The sequence below is a fragment of the Physeter macrocephalus genome, chromosome 12, assembly GCF_002837175.3.
Source record: "Physeter macrocephalus isolate SW-GA chromosome 12, ASM283717v5, whole genome shotgun sequence".
In the NCBI taxonomy this organism is placed as follows: Eukaryota; Metazoa; Chordata; class Mammalia; order Artiodactyla; family Physeteridae; genus Physeter; species Physeter macrocephalus.
The window spans coordinates 38,069,035-38,084,336 of NC_041225.1; the positions used below are offsets into that span (position 1 = coordinate 38,069,035).

Consider the following 15,302-nt stretch of genomic DNA (forward strand, 5'->3'; position numbering starts at 1 on the left):
GAATGTGAAGCAGGTGACACAACAGCAAACAGCACACCCCTAGAGAGAGATGAAGACCACTCATGCACAGGGCACATATGATATGGAGAGAGAATAAGAAATACATATTTGGTCTTAGTCCCCTGTTCCTGACACAAAAGCTTCTAAGGCTCTTGGAATCTCTGGAGTGATAACAGTGTCTTTTGTATGTTAACGAGATAACTGGTGGCTGGGGGACCCCTAGCTTCAGGACTGGGGCAGGGTTGGGAGGGGGGCTGGTCCCAGAAAGACGACGACAGATTAGAGAATTGGGACTTTCAGCTCCAACCCCGACCTCCGGGGAGGAGAAAGGGTCTGGAGATTGAGTTCAATCACCAATGGCCAATGATTTAATCAACTATGCCTACATAATGAAACTGCAATAAAACCCCTCAAACTATGGGGCTGGGGGAGCTTCCAGGCTGGTGAACGCATCCAGGGGCTGGGGGGGCGGTGCACCCAGAGAGGGCACGGAAGCTCCACACACCCCCATGCCCACACCTTGCTCTATGCATCTCCTCCGTTGGGTTGTAACCTTATAACAAACTGGTAGTAGTAAATAAAGTGCCTTCCTGAATTTAGTAGTAGATAAAGAGTCGTTCTAGCAAATTACCCAACCTGAGGAAGGGCTGTGGGAATCCTCCAACTTCGTAGCAGGTCTCTCAGAGGAACAGGTGGCAACCTGGGACTTGTGACTGGCGTTTAAGGTGGGCGCAGTCTTGTGGGACTGAACCCTTACCCTCTGGTGTCTGCTGTAACTCCAGGCAGTTCGGGTCAGAATTGAATTGAACTGTAGGACACCCAGCTGGTGTCCAGCCAGTTGGAAAATTGGTTGCTGTGAGGGGGAAAAAATAAAACAAACCTAAAAAACCCACACACATTTGGTGTCCTAAGAGTTACGAGGAAAGGACAGTTCAGAGTACATGAAGCTTGTAGTCATAGGATAAGTTCTTTGATTAGAAGAGGCTGTCATATTTTTGCTTTCTGAGATTAATAAAATGATTCACGCAGTTTCAAGCCACTAGGTTTTGGGGTGGCTTCTCCCACAGCCACAGCAGCCAGAACAGATCCTGGCATCTGAAAGTAGGAGCTACTGAAATACAAGCCGAAGTCAGCTCCTCCCCTGGGACACTTGCCTTGTCCTTGGCCCGCCTGTATTGGCTCCTGCCATGACATGTTTATTTTGCTTCTGGAGGGAAACTTTCTATTGTCCGGTGTGCTTCTCAGTGCAGGAGGAGTGGGCCGCCGAGCTCAGCAAGCCCCAGGTCAGGATGTACAGCGAGAAAGAGGACGCAGCCCAGAGGGGGCAGGATGCCGGCCGTCTGTGTGCGGCCAGCCAGGCCCACTTAGCAAGTGGCAACACCTGCGCAGGAACAGGACCGCCAGCGGCACCCTCAGTTTTGTATTTGCGGGACTTATTCGTCCAGAAACACATACACACCTTCTCTGCTTTAAAACACCACGTGGTGTGCTTTGGTTTGGTTTTGGGAATGGGGTGAGAGGCTTATTTGCTGGTTTCCTGCGCTCCACCTGGAGAAGGTCCTTTAGCTTTGCTGGGGCAGAAGGTCAGGTATCAGACCGGGATCCCTGCTGTGTGTCACCGGCCCAGACGCGAGTCTGGGGCCGGGGCCACCGCCTCGGGCTGCGTGTTCTCACCACCTGTGGGATCTGCCCCTCCTCCCCTTCCTGCGCCCATCCTCGGTCTCCTAGAGTTCCCCGTCGGCTCTGAGAAGTCACCTCTTTATGTCTCTCAGAAACAAGCCCAGTCATGTTCTATGTTTAGTAGCTCTTAAATGATCTGCCAAAAAAAAAAGTGCCCGTAAGAAGAAGTCGCACCCTGGACCCTCACCCAGGCAGACCGTTGAGGGCTGGGGACGGGGGATCCGCTGGCCGGAGGTCGGGGTCATGTCACTCGGGCCCCGCGCACGGTGGACCTGGATTGTCACCCCCAGAGGCACGTGGAAATCCAGGTAGCACCACCCCGTGCAGGAGAGAAGTCGGCTCCGAAGCCGCAGATGTGGAATCCTAGCGGCCCCAATCCAGGCCCCGCCAGCCCGAAGTGTCCCCAGCCTCACCCACAGGAGGGGCCTGGGAGTGAGAACAGCCGGGCAGGTGGCCTCCCTGGGCCAGCCCTGGGCCGTGAGCGCCGGGCCGAACCCTGTCCGCCAGGCGGGCCTGTCCCCGGTCCCGGGAGAGCCTGGGCTGGGAGCAGGAAGCACGCGAGCGCTGGTCTCTGACTCGGGGGCCTGCGATTCGTCCCCTCCCGACACCTGACCTTGTGTGTTTTGCTCTGTAGTTCTTCCCGTATGGAGACGCCTCCAAGTTTGCCCAGCACGCCTTCCGAACCTTCGACAAGAACGGGGACGGCACCATCGATTTCCGAGAGTTCATCTGTGCCCTGTCCATCACCTCCAGGGGCAGCTTTGAACAGAAGCTGAACTGGGCCTTCAACATGTACGACCTGGATGGCGACGGCAAGATCACCCGCGTGGAGATGCTGGAGATCATTGAGGTGAGGCAGCGGCCGCTGGGCTGTGGTCAGGACCGGGGCTGCTGTGGGCCCGGCGGGCAGAGCCCTGGGAAGAGGCTCCCTGGGGCCCAGGCCTACGGCAGCCCCCTCCCAGCCCCCAGCCAGGAGCCCTGCCAGGCCTTGACTTCTCCGTCCCGTTCCCTTGCTCCGTCGAGGCGCTGGGTCACACGTCCAAGCTGCTGGGTCCTGGCTGTCAATCGCCACTTCAACCAGCCATGCTCACAGCGAGACATCTCCCATAAACGTACGCCTAGTGGGTGCAAAGGATGGTATCAGGACTCAGTTTCTCCAGCCCTGGTGTTAGCTGTGCCCCTCTGGACGCCGCCCTCTGACTCAGACCAGCTCCCTCACTGCCCATTCCTCCAAGGGCACAAGATCCTGCCTGCGGCCCCCAGCTTCCCATCATTCCATGGGAACAGGCTTCTTTCTCAGTTGCCTGTGCAGACATCCCAGGACCCCCTGCCCACTGCTCTGACCTTAATCTTCCACACTCCTCCCTACACACCGTGCTCGAGATGCCTGGTCTTGCCTGCTTTTCCCAGAACACACAGCCTCACGTGAGGGCCTTGATGTCCTCTCTCTCTGCCCAGGGCCCTTCCCCGGGCCCCTGACTCCACTCAGGGCTGTGCCCTCATCTCACCTGCCGGCAGGCCTTCCTCCCTGCGTTCCCCTCCCCAAAGAGTGCCCATGCCCCACCCCAGGGCCATCTAACCTCTTACCAACATGATTTTTCGTCACAGCGTGTATCACTGCCCCAAATAACCTCATATGGTAGAACGCAAGCACTGTAAAGAGAGGACTCTGCTCACTCACTGCTGTATCCCTAGAACCTAGAACAGTCCTGGAGCCCGGTGGGCACTCAATTACTGACGAATGAATCAGTGCCTTTTCACTGACTGACTGTCTTAGCATGTGTGTCCACCTCTGCACCGACCAGTGTGACCCAAGGGGGGAAATGCACCACTTGCCACAGGCCAGAGCCAAGTGTCCCATCCTGGAGCTGGGGTGAGGCCCCGTCCAGACCACAGAGCTGAGATTCAGGGAGGGTGGATCCCCAAATGGAAACTGGGGGCTGATGGGAAGAAACAGTAGCCAAAACCCAAGTGACCAAATCCCCAGATGCCCACCACGCTACATTCACTCTCCTCCCCTGGGGTGGCTCCCCAGCGCAGTTCGCTCCTCCTGTGGCCTCTGGAGCCCTGCCTTCCACTTACCCACCCTCCCTTGGCATCTTTAGTTCCTTTTCTCCCTTTGGTACCCACTTACCTTCCCAAGTAAACTGGAAAACCCAACAGCAGCAAGGGTCAGGCCTGGCGTTGCTGCTTTCCTGGCTATAGGGCCTTGAGGGCACCAGAGCCTCAGTGTCTTCGTGAAAAAATAAAGGTAATAAAACCTACGCTCCAAGTCTGTGGTAACGATTAAGCACATGGCACGCTGCCTCCCATGTAGGAAATGCTCAGTAACCGGCAGTTAGCTCTCGAGGCTCTGTCTCCCTTGGAAATACCATCCACCTCAACTCTCAGCTTCTTTCCTTCTAATCAGCCGTGTCACCTTCATGTTTCCTCTGCATGTGGCTCCCCTTCTCCATCTCCGGTATTTTCACCAACTTCTGGCCCTTTGCACCTGCACCCTGGCACCCTTTCTGGCCTCTAGGTTCCTTTTTGCTGAGCTACCTTTCCAGAACCAAGGTATCAATAACTGATACAGTCTTTACAGCATCTCTGTGCTTCAGGAGCTGCTCATTCATTTGATCAAAAGGCTTTACAGAGCAGTTCCTCTGTGCCAGGCACAGGCACACAGATCTCCGACAGCTGGTCCAGCCAATGTTGCTAGCATGTCTTCTCCGGCCTCACTGCCCATCCGGGGCCCCTCACTCTTGCACACGCACAGCTGGCCACTTTTGCTTCTACCATGCTTTTCCCCTGGACCGTCCTTCAGGGCTCTGGGCCCATCCAAATCCTCTCACACTTCAAGGTCTAGGTTATCTTGCCACGTCCAAGAAGGCTTCTTGGCCGACTTCACCCCAGAGTTGCCCACCACCCTCTAGGCTCCTGTGGCCTGTAGTCAGCTTCTCTGCAGGCGCCAACCTCCTGCAAGGTGGAGGGGAGAGAGACGTGAAGAGACACAAGTGCCCACCCTGGAGGAGCTCACTGACGCAAGGGCCTGTGTCCACACAAGTGATCAGGCAAAGACAGCAGAGTGAGGCAGGTGCTGTGATGAGGGAGGGTCAGTGCTAGGAGAGACCAGCAAGGGCCACGTAACCCCAGTGACGGACAGTGCATCTGCCCTGAAGTGCTGGGCACGGGCCTAATGGGTCCACAAGTTTTGGTTGAATAAGAGAGTACTTGAGACAGTTATTTCTTCCTGGGAAAGCACCTGTGATAACACATCCTTTTTTCAGAGAAGACAGTGCTACATATTTCGTTGCATGCTGGAGTGCCCCAGGAAGTATGTGAGCCTACGGGGATTCCTTGCATTTGTCAGGGAACACGTTCATATTTAGTTCTGAGCCTGACATGCCCTTGGCCTAGGTTGGTGTGAAGTGTGAGTCTGCCTCTGGAACGTCATTTCCTGGTTGTCGTGTCCCTGACCCCAATTGCAGGGCTGCATCTTGGATACGGTTAATGAGACCTGGCCATGTTCAGAGTTGTTAGATGTGGTCCAGGGTGGACTTTTTGGGTTTACATTTCTTTTTGCCGTGTCTTCATCAATGGTGCATTTGTCGTGCTAACAGCCTTTCTACCCGTTGCTCCTTTGAGCCCTTTTCATTTCACCCTTCAGAGGACAGAGTGAGAGTAGCAGCTTGCATGTGGATGACCCATCTGTCTCTTTTTTAAAGTCCAGGCATGTCTGCTTTTCCCTCACATACCACTCAGGCTTCTAGGTTAATCAGGACCCCCTCTACCAATTGTCCCTCAAATGAAATTTCAATAGTCTGATTCTTTTTTTTTTTTGGTTGCACCATGCTGCATGCGGGATCTTAGTTCCCCAACCAGCGATCGAACCCGTGCCCCCTGCATTGGGAGCACAGAGTCTTAACCATTGGACCACCAGGGAAGTCCCAATAGTCTGCTTCTTTTAAAGTCAAATGTCCTAGATTTTTTTCTACCATAAATCAACACACTCTAGTTACAAAAATGAGCAAACAAAATATTTTTTATCTCAATAGACATCTTACTTGTTCAATGAAACTCTTGTTATGGTTTACTCTTTCTAATTGGCATTCTTTTTTTTTTTTTTCTATAAATTTATTTATTTATTTTTGGCTGTGTTGGGTCTTCGTTTCTGTGCGTGGGCTTTCTCTAGTTGTGGCGAGTGAGGGCCACTCTTCATCGCGGCGCGCAGGCCTCTCACTGTCGCGGCCTCTCCCGTTGCGGAGCACGGGCTCCGGACGCGCAGGCTCAGCGGCCATGGCTCACGTGCCTAGTTGCTCCGCGGCACGTGGGATCTTCCGGAACCGGGGCACAAACCCGTGTCCCCTGCACTGGCAGGCGGATTCTTAACCACTGCGCCACCAGGGAAGCCCTCTAATTGGCATTCTTTAAAACTTTATTGCGTTATAATTAAAAGGCCATAACTTCACCCATTTTAGCTTTACAATTCAATGATTTTTAGTAAACTTACCATAGTATGCAGCCATCACCGTAATCCAATTTTAGAACATTTTAATTCTCCCAATAAGGTCCCTCATGCCTGTTGGTACCCCCAGACTCTGGAAACTACCCTTCTACTTTGTCTCTATGGATTTGTCTTTCCGGACATTTCGTATAAATGGAATCGTACAAGATATGTTTGGCCTTTTATATCTGGCCTTTTTTTATTGAGGTTTATCTATGTTATAGCATGTATCAGTATTTCATTCCTTTTTGTTGCTGAAATAGTATTCAGTTGTAAAGATATGTCATATTTTGTTTATCTGTTTACCAGTTGATGAGCATTTGTGCTGTTTTCACTTTTGGGCCATTATTTAAAAAGCTGCTATGAATATTCCCCTGCAAGTCTTTGTGTAGATGAGCATTTATTTTTTTAAGGCACTTTCCTAAGAAAGAAACTCATTTCTACATTTAATTCCCATTTTGAGAATTAATTGTGCACAATTAATTGAACTGGAAAATGGAAGCTTCCTACTCTGTTCTTTGACTTATGAACAGAGTCCCTGACTTCACAGATCCCCCTAAACTAACTTCTTTCAGGGCTAAATTTTACTGGTCCACCTTGCTTGCTTTCTTAACAGATTGTAAATTGGGACCACACTTCATCTTTTCCTAAATCTCCAAGGAGTAGAGCTTGCTGCCTCTCATCTGACCTCAAACTCAGAATGTTTAAAACTGAGCTCATCATTTTCCTTCCTGAACCTGTTCCTAATCCATTATTCTTGATCTCACCACTACACTTCCTAATCACTTCCTCCAGTCAGAAACCTGGGAATCACATGAAATTCTTCTCTATCCAATTGGTCATGAGACTCACACAGGTTTGATTCCACCACTCTCTTACTTAGAACCATTTAAGGAGTCCTTTGAAGTAAATTTAAATTCTTTACCCTATCATAGGAGAACTTTATGGTCTGTTTCCTGTTTTCCCAAGGCGATCTACAAAATGGTGGGCACCGTGATCATGATGAAAATGAATGAGGATGGCCTCACGCCCGAGCAGCGAGTGGACAAGATTTTCAGCAAGATGGATAAGAACAAAGACGACCAGATCACACTGGATGAATTCAAAGAAGCTGCAAAGAGCGACCCTTCCATCGTATTACTTCTGCAGTGCGACATTCAGAAATGAGCAGAGGTCAACTCTATGGACTGCACAAAAGTCTCAATGTTCCATTCAGTCTGCAGCTATTAACACACACACACACACACACACACACACACACACATACACACACACACACACAAATATTGCTTGGACTACCTATAAATGGACTTGCTTCTTGTGTTTGAAACACTTGTGTGCATGAGAATGTCATTTGCTAATGAATTTTAAAAGCATATATTATAAAACAAACAACCTGCCACAATGTGATATGTGTGATATCATTTCATTAAAAAAAAAAAAAAACCTTCCTCCCCCAAAGCCTGGGCAGAAATGTGCTGCAAAGAATTATATGATTTCTTGTTCATGTTTTGCTAATGCTCGTGTCTCCTTGATTACATAAATGTTAGTAGCACTGAAACCCTCACGGTAATGTAACTGAATTATAAGCTGTGTCACCATTCTCCTGTAAAATAGTACTGGACAGACACACAGAGGGGCCCTTGACTCCTCTGTGTGGTCCACACACAAGAGCTTGTATTATCCGTGAATATAAATGTACGAAATTTGCATGCCTTTTAGGTTTGCCTTAATTCTTACCTCATTTGCATCCTATCAGTCTGGAAAGAGCTGTGTTGGAATTAATGCAGTATAAAACTTAAAAACACTGCTAAATGACTCATTAATTAAATCTATCTATATATACATATACTCAAAGATATTATTTATTGAAAGTAAAAAAAAAGATGTATGTGTGTTGAGTTTGCTTGAATTTTCAAAGGCTTCCAAAGAGGTGGCAATAGATGTCCCAAATAAATTTATAACATTTGACTTTTTCCCTCAGTTCTTATCTCAGAATTTTAAATTTGAAACAGATGTTCATAATTGTCAAGGGTCAATAGCAACAACTTACTAAATTTACCTTTGAACACGCAACTTGGGAATTCAAAGAATTAGTGACAACCAAAGGGAAAAAAGCAACTTCCCAATGCTTCACCCTGGCCCTCAAAAGAGGGACGATTAATATGGCGTGTAAAGTTTAAATAAAACATAAAACTTGCTCGTTCTCAAAAAATGCTCACTATATGACAATAAATGTTTCCTCAGTGTGACTGTGGTGCTACCCACGCACTGTGTTTTACACAACTATGTGGACACATTTAGCTGACTGAGAAGCGTCCTCCAAAAAGCTGTCTTTCCAAATCAAACGTGTACTCGTTGTTTTAACGGTGGAACAAAATCCTGACCCTTTTAAGCATGAGGAAGGAAGGCAGGGAGATTCCATCAAGAACTCTAAAGGCGGGCCTGCATTTTCAGAACAAGCCTGAATGAGACCCTTTCTTTCTACAGTGCTGTCCAGCAGAACTTTCTAGGATGATGGAAACATCTGTTCCTACACTGGCTACGTGTGACCTTTGAGCACTTCCAGTTCAGCTAGTGTGCCTGAGGGACTGCATTTTTCATTTTATCTTAACGAATTTAAATTTAATTTGCCACGTGTAGCCAGTAGTTATTGTATCAGACAGTACAGTGCTAAATTATTCACTTTTTATGGAGCGCCGTTTTTTCTAAATACTCCTCCTTTGTCTGTCTTAGGAGCATTAAATGAGACCACAGACCAGGGCCTGGTGATTCCATTCATCCATTCAGCAAGAAACTGGGAGCCAGCAAACCTCCCCACAAACATTCAGGGCCACGACGGTACCCGAAACCCCGACAGAAACACACTTCCGCCCCCAGAGAGAACAGTCCCAAGGGCTAATAGGATGTCCTGGTGCCCTTAACCCCTGTGCTTGGTGAGTCCAAAGTAGAGGCAGGGAGAGATGTTCTGTGCCTCCCAATGTGCCCTCCTCTGACTGAGGGCGGGCTGGGGTGAGGAGCTGGGGAGACTCCTTGGAAAGGCACTTGGTTAAGTCAAGCTCCAGGCAATGAATTCATAGCAAATTTTCACTGATCACCCTCTGTGCACCCAACGCCATTCGTATGGGAGGAGACAGACAATAAACAATAAACACACACACACACACACACACACAAATGTCTAATTGTAAGAACTATGAAGAAAAGCACAGCAAATAAAGAAGGAGGGAGAGTTATGGGATGCGGCAGTGGCTGTTTCCTATAGGCTGGTTAGGTGACACTAATGGAAGACCCAAGTGAAGGAAGTGAGCCACGCGGGTACTTGGGGCACTTATGAAAAACAAACCCTGCAGCAGACTCACTGGTAAGTAAATAAATAAAATGTAGAAATTGGGCCAGCAAACAAACATCTTGTTTTGTGCTTGTTTTAGTCGTCTCTGCTCTGCTAGTGTCGACTGGGGCAGGGTCCTGACAGCAGTCCAGCAGTATTGGTTAGAATAAGTGTACATATGTCCTCTGACCCAGCATTTCCACTCCTGGGTTTGTTGCCCCAAGAAGCTCTCACAGGAGGATGTATGGGGACTTGTCCCAGGATGTCCGGGACAACTCTGTTTCTGGAGTGGGGACTGGAGGCAACCTAGTGGTTCATGACTAGAGGACTAGGTAAGACGTGGTGCATGCACCCTGCGGCATACTAGGCTTCAGCTGGAAACTGATGTACACACAGCAACAAGCACATGTTTTTACAAGGCTGAAAGGGGAAAAAAGAAACAATAAAATCTATCGCACCATCTAATATATATAAATGACAAAGACATTCTCACAAAAGTACACAAAAGGCACATAAAATAAAAGCAAATATCACACTAGAATTGTTTCCAGGGTGTGCATCATAACATCTTATTCCCAAAATGTGATGGCTTAAAATAGAAGCAATCATTTTATTATTCCTCATGGCTTCTGTGGGTCAGGAATTTGAGAAGGTTCACCTGGATGATTCTAGCTGGGGGTGTCTCGTGCAGTTGCAGTCACACGGAAGCTTGAGCTGCAACGGGTGCCTGGAGCAGCTGGCAGTTGAGAGGGCATCTCTCCTCTTCCAGCCTCAGGGCTTTTCCACATGGGCTAGTTTGTTCTTCCTCACAGCATGGAGGCCCCAGAGCAGTCATACTACTTGCCTGATGGTTCAGGTCTCCAGCAAAAGTATTCCTGCTAAGAAACTGGAAGTTTCATATTCCTTCCTGACCTAGCCTCAATAATCATGAAGCAACACTTCTCCAGCATTCTATTGGTTACAACAAAGTCACAAACCTATTCATAGTCAAGAAGGAAATTAAACTCTACGTCTTGATAGGTTACAACAAGTTTCTAGAAGAACAGGAGAGATGTCTCCACCCTCTCTGGAAAACAATCAGCCACAGTCTGCCCTGTAGCCACAATTCACATCTCTTCCACATACAAAATGCGTTCACCTGCTCCCAGGCAACCACAAAAGTCTTATCCCATTACGACTTCAGGGTCAGGCTTGAGGCCCCAGATCTCATCATCTACAGGCTCCTCAGATGTGGTTCATCAGGTGTAGCACCCTGAGTACCATTCTTTTTGATCCAAAGGCCTGTGAACCCAATGGATAATTATTGCCCCTTTTCCCCCTTCCACAACATAGAATGTTGGGACAGGTGAAGTATAACTGCAGTAGAGACACACTTTCAAAAGAGGGGAGACTGGAAAGCTCGCAGCAGTCTCTGGTCCGTAGAAATTCTGAAATCCAGCCACGTACGCCTTGTAAGTTCCTTGATTAGGGCTGAGTCCTATTTTCTGCAGGTTGTTCTCCATGGCTTTTGGCTCTGCATTTTGTGTTCTTGTTTCTACCCTCTGAGTTAGCCTTCCCTTTTTATTAAAAAAAAAAAAAAAGTAGTCTGTTTATAGCTGAGTAATTTTCTCTGCCTACTGCTTGCCCATAAAAGTTCAGGAGTACAATACCTTCTTTTCATTTTTGTACTGTCTCTTTCAGTCTAAGCTGATACAATTCTTTAAAAAAAAAAACAAACAACTCTTAAGGGTTTTTTATGTATCAATTTATAAAATCCACTCCATTAGAAAGGGCTCACTGTGTGATTACTAAGGAACAATACCCCTAATATTCTTAGAAGGCTGTTCTTTAATGGAGAGGACCTGAATGTCACGCCCTTAGAAAAAGGCCTTTTCACACTCGCGGCTCGGCAAGGATGAACCGAGGCTCGGGAGCCCAGCCCAGGAAGCCTGTCCCCCACACCCCACCAAGGACCCCCCAGCCGCACCGGCCTCGTCACACGCATGGGGCCCTGTCTCGGCAGGTGTCCTTGTCACACGGCCCATGGGCCTTCGTCTGCAGCCCCTGCATCCACTTGCCCCCCAGAGAGGCAGCCATGAGGGAGCAGGCCAGCTGTCAGCGCTCAGCCCAGCCGAGGGGAGCCCAGCGATTGACGTGGCTGATTGGCAGGGGGGTGGGCACTCCCAGTACCCCCCCCGCCGGCTGTAGGTGGCGCCCCCTCCATGGCCCCGTGATGACAACTCCCCCTTGCTCTGCGTAACGATGGCAGATGTGGTTCTCAGATTGGTTGCTGGCCCCTGCCCGCCACGTGCGGGCCCTGAGTGGATGACCTCTCTTTGGCCTGGAAGTCGCACAGGGACGTCCCTGTTCTCTCTGACGGCTGCCTTCGTTCCTCCTGGGAATCCAGTCCCGCTCCATTTCCTTCTAGATTTCTAACCTCATTAAGTCTTTCATATCACAGCCACTTTCCTTTCTAAACATAATTAAAGCCAGCCCTGCGCGCCCCCCCCGCCTCCAAAAAAAGAAAAAGGCCCTTTTTCTGTCGGAAAAGGTCTAAAAGCACTGCCTTAGATCTTTCTGAGGTCCTAACCAAGGGTCTTACAGTTCTACCCTGGATTTAATTTTGCACTGAAGCCACTTTATAGTTTAAAAATCAGTTGTCATCTGGAAGAGTGTGGGAATAAAAAACGGCTCCTTACCTGTAACTGCGTGCTCTTTAGCTCATCTCTCCCCTCTCACATTTTGTCATAGGCAGCAAGAAGCCAGGAGGTACTTTTCACATTCTACCTGCACATGTCTTCAGCTAGATCACCAGTTTATTAGGTACATTTCCTACTTTCAACGTTACTGTGGCATCAGTGAGGCCAACTTTCCACCACTACATAACAAGGGTCCCCTTTGCTCCTGCTTCCGATGGCATTTTCCTTACTTTCTTTTAGCTTTCACCAGGAGCATCCTTGAAAGTCTTAAGTTTCTGCTAACACTCTCCCCAAGGCCCTTTAGGCTTCCAGTAGCAACTTCCTCAAGGCCCTTTGGATTCATGCATTTGTGACTCTAACCCTCCTCAAGGTCCTTCCAGCCAGTGCCACATGGTTTATATTTATTGTTGTCTGGGTACTCTTTTTTTCAGATGCCTAAATCTGTTTCTTACTAATGCTATGTGACAAATCACCCCAAAATTTAATGGCTTGAAGTAATAATTATTGTATTACCTCTCATGGTTGTTTGGCCCAGGATGGCAGGAAGGACTGTGTCGGGCAGCTCTGGCTTGGGAGGTCTATTGCGGTTGCAGTGAGATGGGGGACTTGGGAGTTGGAGCAGCTGAGGGTGGCTGACCACCTCTCTTCGTGTAGTCCCAGGGCTTCTCCGTGTGGTTTCCCCACACAGGCTAGTCTAGTTCAGGCTTCCTCATGGTGTGGCAGCCTCAGGGAAGTCACACGGCTTCCGTGGTGGCACAGGAATCCAGCATGAGTGTTCTAGAGACCAAGGTGGGACTTCCGCTTCTTTTCATTGCCTTTTCTGACTTAGCCTTGGAAGTTACACATTTCTGCTGTCATTCTAATGGTTATAAGGGAGATACAAATCTGTCTAGTTTAAGAAGGGAATTAGGCTCGGCAAGGCAAGGTTTTGGAAGGACACAGAAGGGATCCCTTGTTGTGGTCATCTTCAGAAAATACAATCTGCATCAGGGAATGAAGACAGGAGGTGAAAGGAAATAAGTACGGCATGGACCAGAGATGAAGGTGAGCCATGAACTGAAGGGTGTGTTTAACACAACTTCTGTAATTGAGTTCCATTTAAACACACACACACACACACACACACCCTCAGCAACGGGCATCCTTGAGAACCTCAGTGTCCCTCCCAGCCTGTGGTCCCTTCAGAAAGGACCAGCTGTGGGCATCCTCTCATCATTCAAGTGGGCCTGGGTTCTATCAGTTCCAGCTTATGCTCAGCTACTATTTTGGTTTCCATGTTAATTGGCTCTTTAACTCCTGTTGCTGTTCTGAAAGGAAAATGCCCCCAAATGTCCTACTTTTATCCTAGTCTGAACTCTTTCTGCATTTAGAAGACCTAAGTTTCCATATTTCCTCTTTTTTATTTCTTAAATAACTCTGAACTGTTTTTAAAAGGGAATCACGTTGCTTTAAGGCTTCCTTTCCCCTGTAGTTCCCTCATTCAGGATCACGGTCTCTAGATGAATAACATGAACCACTTTCCTTAAGAGGCCAGATGCTGATTTTCTCCACACCGTTGGAAACCATGTCAGGAAGTAAAACACACGCTTTAATAGATGTCTTCAGAGAGCCTTACCGCACCAGAGGTGTAGGGGTTTAGTGAGAAAATGACAGTCAATTAGAGCTTCTAAATAAAATGACACACTGTTCCCTTAGGTCCTTTTGTGTAAGCAATTCAGTTTCCCAAATATTTTGGGCATGCAATTTGGGTTCTTCCCAGCATTTTGCAGGCGAAATATAGATCTCTAGGCTCGTACTTTATATTGCTGTTTCCCAAGTTCTTACATTTACCAACGAAAAGTTACCCATCAGATACCCGATTAACTAAATGGTTGTCTCACACGCTGCCTGCTCAGATCAGAGCTGCTGTACGTCTCCCCACCAGCCATCCATCGCTCTCCTCCACAGCCACCCCGCACCTTCCCTAGCTCTGTGAATGACACCACCCCTCGTGCGGTTTTCCAGGCCCCAGACCCCAGGCCAATGATCCTTGATTCCTCTCACAACTCCACAGTACAACTGACCCTTGAACAGTACAGATTCAGACTGTGTGGGTGCGCTTATAGGCGGATTTTTTTCAATAGTAAATATTACAGTGCTAGCCCATCCACAGATGTGCAAGGGAGACAGGAGGCACCGCGCGTACGGAGGGCCAACTCTAAATTAAACTCGGATTTTTGACTGCCCCTAACCCCTGTGTTGTTCAAGGGTCAACTGTATGCTCATCAGCAGTCTCACTGCCTCTGGACTTCGAATCTGAACACTTCTATCGCGACCACTCTGGTCCAAGTCCCCATGACCTCTGACCTAGATCACTGCAAAAGCCTCCAGATTGCTTGCTCTTTCCATGTTTGCCCAACTCTAATCCTAACCCATTCACACAGCAGCCAGAGGGATTCTTTGAAAATGCTTACCAGACCAGGTCTGACAACCTGCCTGGGACCTGAGGCCATCTTACTTCTTTGCCTCTGAACCTCATTCCCTATGCTCACTAAGCTCTCTGGTCTTGAGAATTTTGGACATGAAGTTCATTCTCACCTTAAGGCCTTTGCACTCACTTCTTCTGCCTGGAACTGTCAACCCTACATCTTTCCATGGCTCTTCTCTCGCTTGTGTCAGGCCTCTGCTTAAACATTACCTTCTGCAAAGTCTTTCCTTAACACTTCATCCAAAATACCACTCCCTTCCACTCTCAACTCCTTATCCTGCTTTATTATTATTCATAGCAATTACCATAATCTGATATAATGCATGGTATTGTTTCTCTAACTAGACTTTAAGCTCCATGAGGGCAGATTTCATATTACAGTCGGATTCCCAGTGCTTAAAATAGCCCCTAGCACATGGCAGGAACTTACTCATGTTAATGAATTAATCTCTATATCCTTAAACTGAAGAAAACTTAGGCAGCAAAAGGCCCCTGAAGCTTGATGATTAGTGAGTATTCTCAGGCCGCTTTAGTATCTGTGGATTCTATCCAGATGTCATAGCCAAGATGAAATAGGCTAGGTATCAATACTATATAAAATTAAGAAAATTTCATTTGCTGACTCAAAGAAACAGCTAGTTTATATTCACTCTTTAAAGA

The 15,302-nt window shown here is 48.1% G+C and overlaps 1 protein-coding gene across 3 annotated transcripts in view; it reads left to right on the plus strand.

The window, feature by feature from the left end:
- The window catches only part of VSNL1 (visinin like 1), a 79,681-nt gene extending 72,149 nt beyond the window's left edge, over positions 1 to 7,532 (plus strand). For 2 of the 3 annotated variants that reach the window (XM_007127333.3, XM_007127331.3), the window contains 2 exons: positions 2,315 to 2,530; positions 7,136 to 7,532. In XM_007127333.3, the coding sequence (XP_007127395.1) occupies positions 2,315 to 2,530; positions 7,136 to 7,333 (414 nt within the window). In that variant the 3' untranslated portion in view covers positions 7,334 to 7,532. The remainder of the gene's footprint in view (positions 1 to 2,314; positions 2,531 to 7,135) is intronic. The other variant, XM_007127332.3, reaches the window with a different exon arrangement.
- Positions 7,533 to 15,302: the final 7,770 nt, after the last annotated feature.